At 38.6% G+C, this 11,009-nt stretch overlaps 1 protein-coding gene across 1 annotated transcript; it reads left to right on the top strand.

Annotated features, from left to right (window-relative positions):
- The first annotated feature begins 704 nt into the window (after positions 1-704).
- Positions 705-9,397, top strand: LOC131798809 (uncharacterized). Its single transcript, XM_059116467.2, has 9 exons — positions 705-859; positions 1,727-1,810; positions 2,569-2,626; positions 3,183-3,278; positions 6,182-6,212; positions 6,362-6,413; positions 6,586-7,208; positions 7,776-7,822; positions 8,035-9,397. The coding sequence occupies exons 1-9, from the start codon at positions 740-742 to the stop codon at positions 8,091-8,093; spliced, it is 1,170 nt and encodes a 389-aa protein (XP_058972450.1). The 5' UTR covers positions 705-739; the 3' UTR covers positions 8,094-9,397.
- The last annotated feature ends 1,612 nt before the right edge of the window (positions 9,398-11,009 follow it).

Below are 11,009 nucleotides of genomic sequence, written 5' to 3'. Positions count from 1 at the left end.
CTCCCGTTGAGCGTGATTTGCCTAACTCCTCCTTTAAAACCCTGTAATAAAAATAAGGTAAATGCTTTTTTTTCGGTGAAGATTCATCTGGATTCCTTCGTTCTGGACTTGACCGGTACAAATTTCTAATCTACCTGAAGATTCGCAAGGATGGAAAATCATGAAAGTGGACCGCCCCGATCAATGAAACAGTACGAAAGAAAAACAGATTTACTAAAACGAAGAGCATAAAATACCAAGGAGTACAACAGAAAGAAAAAACTGAAAACTTTATTATCTCTAATGGCAATATCTCCTAAAAGTCTAATCATAAATTGATAGTATTAGGTCGAAGTCTTCTGTAGACCATCATGGATAGAATGTATATGCAATTTCACCATGTCAAGTCAACGAACTATCTTGATAAGTAACCGATATTACGCTGATATGCTGATGTTCGGTGAGCTGACCCCCAGTAGCGCTGCTACAGCATTCGTGAACTAAGGGCCGGTACGAAGGCCTTTATTAGTTTCCGACATTTATCTGTATCTCTCTATCGGATACACGAGAGATTCAGATGATTTCAGACTTTAAGTCATTCTTTAGAACAACGAAAAGTGCAATGGCATCGCTCTTTAATGAGCCGCTAAAAGAGAGGGAAGAGCTGGTTGCGAGTTGATATTTCACTCCTCCGTACATGAAGCAGCCATAGAGCTAAACTGGTAGAAGTACATCAGTAGGAGATAGCGTGGAAGAGAAAATGAGGAATGTGTTGTTTAGTTCTTCGGATTTCGAACTCTTTGACCCAGATATCACACCTCAAGACTATGAATTCTACCAGAAGCACAAGGACGCATTGAAGAGTTTACTGGAAGACCAGGTATTGAAATGATCCGTGAAAATAATGATATCATTACCATCGAAACTACCTCGAATCGAAATCGGTGTTCGATCATATGAATTCGTGTTTTTCCATTTCTACCAAGTTTAATCGTTCTCTGGTACTTTTAGGACAGTGGGTTCATTTTCAATCTAATTTACCGATATTTGAAATCGTGCTGGCTAACAATAAATGTGTTACTCTTCTCTTCATTCTCCAAACCTCTTCCCCACATGAAAAACAGTGTAAGTCCAAAACTAGTATACAAGCTTACCTCAAGAACAAAACAGCTGAACTATCAGCTTTCGTGTACATGACGTAACACGATCAGTGTAAGAGACAATTTTTTACATAATTTGTCAACTAATATTTTGATGAAAATCAGCTCGAGTCAGAATTGCCCCTGAGAGTTTTGTCAAATGTTTCTATCCTAGTTGCTTATCTGATTGAATCTATATTTTGGAAACAAAACAAAAAAATAACAGGGATCTCAATAATCTTTTAGGAGCAGCAATGTCTGCAAACAGTTGCTTATAATTTCATACTGATTTGTGCTACAGAAAAAAAAAAAGGTTTAAGATTTGTTGGTGCTAATCATGTTAGCCACCAACACTGAGGTGAATTGTGGTTTTTGTCTGTGTGATGGATGTATTAGCCATCAAAATTGTAATTCTCTTGTGGTACACCATGTGAAAGTTTGAATCATTTCTAAATACAATTCAGGAAAGATTTCCATTTGCTAGGTGACATGATCAGCTGTTTTACACTGCAGCAACAAACTCTGGGTCTCTGCTCTTGTAATGGCAGATTATACTTTGACAAGATCTTGCCGGTTTTAAATGTCTCTAACATTTTTAATCATTTTAGACACAAGAACGAAAGCAGAAGTTTGTTGAGGCTTTCAGGGATTTTTCATTAAATCATGGCTGTATGAAAGACTTTCCACTTAAGGTATATATATAACCCTTGATAAAAATTTCAATCTTAGTATTGTTTAAAGAAACAAATCTTAGTGAACATTGTTGATTTCACTTTTATGATCAATTAGGGTATAGAAAATAGAAAATTGTGGTTGATTTGTCAACCTGATATCAGTAGCATAAAATTATTTAAGATCTACTCCTTTCTTTAGGAATTGGTATATATGGGAGGAACATATGTTTATATATATAGATATATTGAGATAGGGGAAAAGTGGAGAGACTGTAATTTTTTCCTTACAAGCCTGTTTTGTGATTACTAACTCATGAGGGGATTTTGAAGTCCCATGGTGAGTTAGTAATCATGAAACAGGCTTGTTTTAAAATCAGGGATTCCAAAATTCAGGGATTTCAAAATCTCCTTATTAGTGAGAAATCACAAAACAGGATTGTAGGGATGAAAGTATTGTCTCTTTATTTTTCCCTATATCAACATATATTGTGCTCTACTTCTATGAATCAAGCACTGCACACTGGAAAAATTGAAACACAGACTTCCCATATATATATATATATATATATATATATATATATATATATATATATATATATACATATATATGAGTAATTGAAACTTCTGAGCTTTTGAATTAAATATCCTCCATTGATGATGCAATATTGAGGCAAAGAACCAAATTATTTATAATGAAATTCTCAACAGGAAAGTATATTTTTTCATCTTAGAAAGCTAATTTTTGATTTTTAATTGTTTTTGCTCTCTCTTGACAGAATGAACATAGCTTTATAGTTGATGTCATAGAAAATATTTCCAAAAGTTTTGTTGAAGGTGATATTCAGTTTTGCTATTTAAAGCAGTAGGTTAAGAAGCTAAAGTAGGCACCCTAAGACAACAAACATTTTTAAGACCACAGTTTTAATAACATCTTAAGTAACTGGATTGTGATACAAAATGGGTGGTATTAAGCAATTCTATTTCTCCGAATTTCATGCTTCAGTACTGAAAATTGTGACATAAACATTTGGAAAAGATGGCATGTTTTTTGGTGGGTGGTGATATGTAGTGGCTGCTGGCATATTTTGACAACTCTGTAGGACTGTATTTGTTTTTTGTTTTTTTGCTTAATTTGAGTGTCAATGAAATAATTAACTGGAAGCTGTATCATGGTTTTAATAGGCGCTGACTCAAAAAACAGACTAACATTAAGAATGCAAATTAAAATGAAGAGCACAAAAGAACACAGGAAAACTAGAAATAATGTTCTTATGGTTCATTTTCCTTTGCTGTTTTTGAGCCCCATTGGCAGTATATACAATTTGTTAAGTCCTTTCTGCTCATAAACTTTCTCTGAGGTTTAAAAGTGCACTTTTCTGTGTTGTCACAGGTAAGGCAAGCAAAGGTAAATATTTGGTCACAGATGCTGTTTGTCTGCTTCAAAACAGGGGCATGATTCAGAACCTGGGTGGTAGTTCCTCATGTGGTAGGTAGACACCTTTAATTATTTAAACCTGAAATTGTTTTTGTTGCACCTGTGAACCCATAACAGTTCTGCCCTTGATATTAGTATGATCTTGCAGTGTTGATTTCCTTTACTGATTTGTTTGTATTTTGGGGAACATCAATCTTCAGCACATGATTTCGATAGATAGATAGTTAATGATAGATAGTTTATTATCAAGAACCTTGCAGCCACAGGCTGAATTACGTTTGATTTACAATAAAATATATACTACAAAAAAATACATGGCTAAGAAGAGCTAATTAAAAAGACAAAAATATATAATTAAGAGAAAAACAATATTACATCATTGCTTTATGGACATAGTGATGGATAAAACTATTTCGAGTACGAATGGTGTGGAGGCGCCGTGTAGTAAAAGAGTGCTGACTCCTTAAATTGACTTCGCACTCATTCTTGGGAGGTAGTAAGCTATAGAGCTTGTGCGAGGGATTAGACAGGATGGAATTAAAAAGCTTATCACATAAGAACTCGCGGCCGTTGTGTAAGGGAACTAGACCAGTCAAAAGAAGCGCCTCATTGTACGAACAATCTGGATAGATAATACGTAAAGCTCGCCTTTGACATCTCTCAAGATCTACTGAAAGGTATTGCGGGAGGCTATGATGATAAACAGGGCATGCATATTCAGTGACAGGCCTAATACAAGTCAAATAGAAGAGCAAAAGTTCCTCCGACTTGACTTGTGCACGCTTAAGCTGACGCAAAAAATACAGGCGCTTGTTTACTTTCTTTACAACTTCGGATACGTGATTATTCCACGTAAGATCGCAAGATATCTGCAAACCTAAGATCTTTGCTTGCTCTACACACTCTAAGTCCTGATCATTAACCTTAATTGGATCAAAGTTCTTTCTAGAGTGACTGAATGTTATGCGCAGTTCCTTGCACTTGGTTTCATTTAATTGGAACTTGTCAGCAGAAGCTTGCGTCGCGAGTTCGTCAACCGCTTGTTGGACTTTGCTGACCTCAGACTTCATGACTGTTTCAGAAATAGTGGAGTCATCGACATATTTCCACATGTCTGTACCCGGGATGATGAGGTCGTTTATCATAATAGTAAATAACCAGGGGCCAAGTTTTGTGCCCTGTGGGACCCCTGATGGGATGGCCCCCCACTCCGAGTAACAGTCCTGACTAAGTTTAACACGCTGTCGGCGACAGGACAGAAAGTCCACTATCCAGTCAATTATTCCGCTTGGAAGATCGTATGAAATGAGCTTCTGAACTAGGATCTGATGGTCAATAAGGTCAAACGCCTTGCGGAAGTCAAAGAGGATGGTTCTGACAGTTGCACCGTTCCCATCCGTAGCACTAAGCCATGAGTGGACCATGCTTATTAGTGCTTGTGTCGTACTGGAACCTGGCACAGTCCCAAACTGCCGTACATCCACTTTCGCCAACACAACAGGCTTGAGGAAACTCTCCACGACGAAATCTTCAGCAACCTTAGAAAGCACGGGAGTTAGGGATATTGGACGTAGATGTTTGTTTACATCGTGTATTGGATTCTGCTTTGGTACTGGAGTGATGTTAGCGTCCTTCCAAGACTGAGGCAACCGTGCTTCCTTAAACGAACAGTTAAGGATATCAGTCACAGGCAGTGCTAGTAAATCTGCATTCTCTTTAAGAAGCCAACCGGGGATTCCGTCCGGACCGGTTGCCTTAGTTGGATTTAAGGCGGATAGCTTCTTTAAAACAGAGAATTCTGATACCTGGAAAGCACTCTCCTGGTCAGAGTTGGTTGAGGTGTTAGGTGAAAGGGGGGTGAAGACGCGCATAGGAGCCAAGAACGCCTGGTTGATGGTGTTAGCAATGTCTATCGTGCTTGGAGGCGAACCTCTCTGACCACAATCAATATGTTGGTAGAGGGCAGCTGGATTAACGCCTCTAGAAGCTGCGTCTGACTTACCACTGAGCTTCTTTACCTCACGCCACCAAACTGCGGGTTTACAGTCCTTCAGATGTTCAACCTTGGAGTTATAGAACTTTGCACGGCATGCTTTCCTCTCACGATTAACGCGATTTCGTAGGGTGCGGTACTGCTCCTGGTCGCCTTGAGCGAGGGCCTTTTGGCGGCTGTGAATGAGACCCTTCAATTGTTGATTGACCCAGGGCGGCTCGTTGGTTTGTACCGACTTAGACTTCAGGGGGAGGAGAATGTCCATTCCGGTCTTAACTATGGTCTCCAGCATTTCCACTTTGCCCTTGCAAGAATCTTTACTATCGATAAGTGTCTTAACGTCCACATTTCCAAGATACGTGCGCATAGCCATACGCGTTGTAGGCCGTAAGTCCCTCGATTTCACGATAAGTTTAGTTCTTGGTTGTTGGGAACGCACGAGCGGCTGAACTTCGGCTGATTTCATTTTGGTTAACTTTGTAACTCTTATTTACTCTTCATTCTATGCTTTACCATGAATTATGATATATGAACCAGTTTGGGCTTTTAGTCATCATCTTCTCACTTGCTCTTTAACTGTTGTATTAATACATTTGTCTCAACAGTGTGTTGGGAACTCCATTATTTGCTTCTTATCACAAGCTCTGAACCCTTTCACTCCCAAGATCTCAATAGTAATTCTCCTTACTCTCTTTCATACAATTCTTATGATGTCAGTTCTGTGAATTTGGCATTGGGTCAAATAACAATAGTTGATATTTTTCTTTATTCTCATCACTTGTCTGCTTGATGTTGTTTTTGAAATTGTAAGGAGAAATTCTGTCTTAGTCATCCATGTGAGTTGAAGGGTTAAAGTTGCTGGGTACTTTATTGATACCTTACCAGAGATGTGTAGTATTGCATGTTCTAGTAACTCTGCAGTCTAAAACATATGTTAAACATTTGATTTTTATATCCTCAGCCAAAGATCCCTTTGTTCACAAAGATACAAGGTATGTTGTGTAAAGTGACAGTAGCCTGGGATTGTGTTTGCTATGTTTTTTTGATGAATCTATCACAGCTCTTAGAAATTTACATCATTTATCTTTGATGTAACGAAATTGTTGAATAACTGTGAGGTTGATTCTTTCTTTGTTTTTAGAGATGTGTTTCGAAGGCTCTTTGGAGAACCAGACCAAGAGTCCCGATTAAAGGTTATTATCCTTAGTTTCACCATACATTTATACAGACGGAACATATATATATATATATATATATATATATATATATGAAACAATTTTGCATTATTTTTCTTCCTTGCTTTTAAAAATTCTATTGAAGTTAATCAACAGTTAATCATCAAGAATGTGGACTTGATGTTTATAGGCTGTGGTGGTATTTCCTCTGTACGTGAAGTTCGGTGGATCAGTTTGTCGCTATTTAAGGCGTTGGCTAGAAGCAGGGAAACTCGATGAGCTTGGTGTCACGTCCTTGTCACAGGTGCCTGTCAGCAACTCTGAATCAACCCAAAGTGTAAGCACTAAAGAGGACAATACCACAAAAGCTTCGTCCACTGAAGTCGTCAAACCAAGCGGAGGTCCGATGGTGGCAGTGGCTACTATCGGTCGGAATGGAGGAGCATCAGACAGCTCTGAGGAGGAGGAGGAGGAGGAAGAGGAAGATAGCTGGGAGGCCAAAGTCATAAGAGGTATAACGTCAGTGCTAACGGACAGGGGGGGAGCCTCTGCTATTGATTTCATGGAAGTGTATAAACGGGACAAAGACGGCTCCTACAGGAGGCTGAGAGAACAGTTTCACCTTGGAAAGCCTCACCCGAACGTCGAATTTGAAGAGAGGTGTAGGAAGAAAGAGGAAGAAGTGATTGAAGGTAGTCGGCTACGTGAGGTGATTATGAAGGACTATGCTGAGAGCTGTACTAAGAAGAAACACGCCTGTGCTAACTGTAGGCAAGTTGAGAGATACGCGGGAACGTTTAAGAAGTGTCAGAGGTAAGGGTACCTTTTGTATCTGAACAATGGCTTCATAATGGTGGAATGCTTCCAAAGCGTTCATATTTAGGCACGAAGCAGGTGAACTCAGTCTCACCTTGAGCGCAAGTTCTGTGTGATGATTTGTTTTGTTTTGTTTTTTGTTCTTTTTTCAGTTTTGCGGACTGAGGTGGTAATCCACGATTCTCAATTTCCGGCAGAAAAAAAATCTCGTAAACTTTGCTACCGTTAGTAAAAAAAAAAAGTTGATTTATGACATCTGCTTCCAAATGAGCTGTGAATTTGTATTGTTCGTTGTCAACTCCAAATAACTTGACATGTAAGGAATTGGAAAAGATGACGTTCCCTTCCCAACTTTTTTTTGCTTAGATAGAAAAGCGAACGAAGATATATTCTTGGAAGAAATGTTACCCATCTGAAACTGCAAGAGTTTGTTCCCGCAACGCCGAAAACAAATTGTTAATTAGCGAGAAAAAACTCTTTCTGGATTCTCATTTTACATGATGTTTGTTTTTCTCTGGGAAACCTACTAGTCTCGATCGTTTATTCTTTTACATATTCTGATAGGTGCAGTGGAAAGGGTACAAGATTTTACTGCAGTCGTAAATGCCAAGGTGAGACAAAGTGGCGTGAATTTTGACAACTGTTGATGAGTTTCAATATTTTACTCGAGGGAACTCAAACAAGTGGCTTGAAATGGGGCCTAACACTTGATCAACAGGTCACCCAGCGGGAAAACTTAAAGTACACAGGAGAGTGGAGGTTTAGGATTGAAACAATAAACTTTGTCTTTAGATGAGTATTGACTGCTCTATTCTATTACTAGGTGAAGACTGGGTTTCAAGGCATCGACAGGACCACTCTACAATGGATTTACCATCATAGAATTGTTAATTTGCTGGCCTATTTCTCTCCACTATGGTAATCAAATACGATTCTCATAGTTTACTGAAACGATCACTGAAGAAGTTCTCAATAGTTACCTTTGTAAAGTTTTGGTAAGTGAGAAGTAAAACTTAGATACTGTGTGGCCATCCAGCGAAGAGATAACCAACGTGTGAACGTCAAAAAAAGAAATTATTCCAAATAATTTTTTATGTGCTAGACTGCCCTCAGGTTCATTGTACTGATTTTTGTTGACTGTTATGAATACAAGTGCATGGAGTCTCCTTTGCAGCCGTTCTTTTGTCTCGTTACGCAACACCTCTTTACCCCCAGAGAGAGATAGGGCGTTGCGTGACGAGACCAAACAACGGCTGCGAAAATATGACATAAGGTGATCCTATCGAACATAAAATGTGGATAACAATTTACCACACTGCCGTCTTGAACTGTATGTATAAGGTCAATTCTATATCTATGTGGTAATAAGATAATTCCCATAATAAAGGTGCAACTTGTGAGGTTGATGTTTAGTTCCTGTGAATGATGTTTTGAAGTACGCATGGTGACAAAATCTCCTAAGTACTGCACAATAAGACAAACAAGATTTCAAACCTTTATTCTCGTACTTACCACCGGTATCCGGTTAGATCGCACCACTCGGAAGTTAGATCGCTCCACTCGGAAGTTAGATCGCTCCATCAAATAAGTTACTTCGCTACCAACATAAGTTCGCTTCATGCTGTAGAGTAAAGTATTACATACCAATGATCTTTTAAGTTTAAAGGTGATGATGTGTCTCGCGACGATTCGTGTACATCGTATTCACTCTGTCCTTCAGATTATTTACCGATGTATGATGTATAGCGATGATGGAATAAATGATCGTGGAATAAATGATAACGTTATCGTCTGATTATTAGAATTCAAATACCAATACTATCCAGTGTGGCCTTTTTTGCTCTTTGATGTGAGGAAACTGATATCCGCCATCTTAAATAAATAAAGTATATTACACTTCGTGAGTCCCTTTCATAAGGCTTTTTTTGTTCTTTCTGCGTAGCTCGGATCTATTTCAAGTGCGCGCGAGCGATAATCTATTGTTCGGTAAGATATGCACATCATTTAATGAACTATCAATTTAGACACGTTAGCTTTGCTACCTTTACCTTAGTTTTCTACACGGAGCGAAGTAACTTATGTAGGGAGCGAGGCGAGTAATTTGTTTTAGTATAATTGCTCAAGTGCTATCGAGTTGTGTTGTAGATTCATTCTGATGTTGAAAACAATTCCGTAAATAAAGAAAACTTTTGCGTATTTTCTGTTACAATTGTTTTCATTATTTGCATCAAGATAAGTAGCCTGTTTCCTTTAGAATTTTACAGCGAAAATTTTATATCCTACTTTTGAAAAGGGTTGCACCAAACTTAATAGCATCTTTTGTGCTTTTCAGAATTGAATTTCTTCTACTGCGTTTACCTTTTTCTCGGTAACGTTGACAAAACGCGAGGCAGCCATTTTGAAATTTAGCGCTCAAGCTATGATCTCCAAACACGAGGTGATTATAGCGAGATATGGGGCAATCCTTTACCAATCAGAGCGTGCGCATCCTAATAATCACCAGAGCAATTTACACTAAGGGTCGTTATAGCTAACCTGTACATGGAAAAGTTTGAGGAACAGTCGATGATTACATCACCTCAAAACCTAAGATCTGGAAGCGATATATAGATGACACCTCTACCATTTTAGATCTAAATAATGTTTAGAGCTTATTACAACATTTAAATAAACGAAAGCCTTCTATCCACTTCCTGTGGAAGTCGAGAAAACTAACACCATTCTGGACATGTCAGTTTGTCGGGCCGCCGAAGGTTAGCTCAGCACCGGCATGTTCAGAAAACCTAGTCATACTGACTAACACTTAGCTTATGAATATTACCATCCTCAGTCAGTAACATGGGTTATTGTGAGGTTTGTCTATACGACCGGGCCAAACACCTTATAACACCTTATATCACCAGTTCTTGTTGTTAACAGAAATCCACCCTCATTTGTGCGAAAGATTGCAGAGACAAAAGGATCAACAGTCAATGAGAAGCCCACACATGATTTCAAGTCTACTGCGGTTCTATCCTACATTAAAGGTGCCTCAGAGATTCTTTACCGCTGTCTTCGATAGATAGACGTAGATAGACGTTTATTAAGAATACCTTAATAGCAGCTGGAAGCTGAATTACAAAGGTGTACAAATTATATAATAGAACTATACAATAAAATCAAACCTAAAAGGGAACTAATTTACATATGGGCCCATATACAATTGTAATAGATGTCAATTAAAATGTCTTGCGCTTGCTGGAATGAAAGTATCTCTGAACCGATTTGTTTTAAAGGAAACTCTAAATGGTCTGCGTCGTCGTAACTCCATAAGTTGATCTCGGTTGTCGAAAGGCAGTAAGTGGTACAAACAATCCAAGGGATTGGAGACGATGTTGTTAAAGAATTTTAAGCAAAGGTCTTCCCTCCGATCCCTTAGGGTTTTCAGCTCTGCCATCTGAAGCACTTCTCTATAATGATTATCATAACCGTATATAATTTTCAAGGCTCTCTTTTGGACACGCTCTAAACTTAAGCTCAAATAATCGGGGAGACTATAATGGTAGACCTGACATCCATAAAGTAAGACGGATTGAATGCAAGCAACATAAAAATTCACTAATTCTGGTGATGGTACCTTAGCTCGCTTTAACTGAGTTAAAAAGTAAAGGCGCTTAGCGGCCTTTTTAATCATCTCAGTAACGTGAGTGTTCCACTTGAGGTTGTCTTGAAAATACACACCCAGTAATTTCACGACACTAACGGCGCTAACCTTAGAGCCATTAATTTCTATGAGATCGTAGGAAGGAGGGGAGCGCA

Source organism: Pocillopora verrucosa, chromosome 4 (assembly GCF_036669915.1).
Source record: "Pocillopora verrucosa isolate sample1 chromosome 4, ASM3666991v2, whole genome shotgun sequence".
NCBI classification, from domain to species: Eukaryota; Metazoa; Cnidaria; class Anthozoa; order Scleractinia; family Pocilloporidae; genus Pocillopora; species Pocillopora verrucosa.
The sequence above is the reverse complement of the archived record's forward strand: the minus strand, read 5'-3'. Positions and strand labels throughout refer to the sequence as shown.

Excerpts from the sequence above, each read along its gene's own strand:
- LOC131798809 (XM_059116467.2), top strand. The coding sequence starts at position 740 with ATGAGGAATGTGTTGTTTAGTTCTTCGGATTTCGAACTCTTTGACCCA. Across the intron at positions 2,627-3,182 it reads TTCCAAAAGTTTTGTTGAAG|GTAAGGCAAGCAAAGGTAAA; the intron begins GTGATATTCAGT and ends GTGTTGTCACAG. Across the intron at positions 7,209-7,775 it reads ACGTTTAAGAAGTGTCAGAG|GTGCAGTGGAAAGGGTACAA; the intron begins GTAAGGGTACCT and ends ATATTCTGATAG.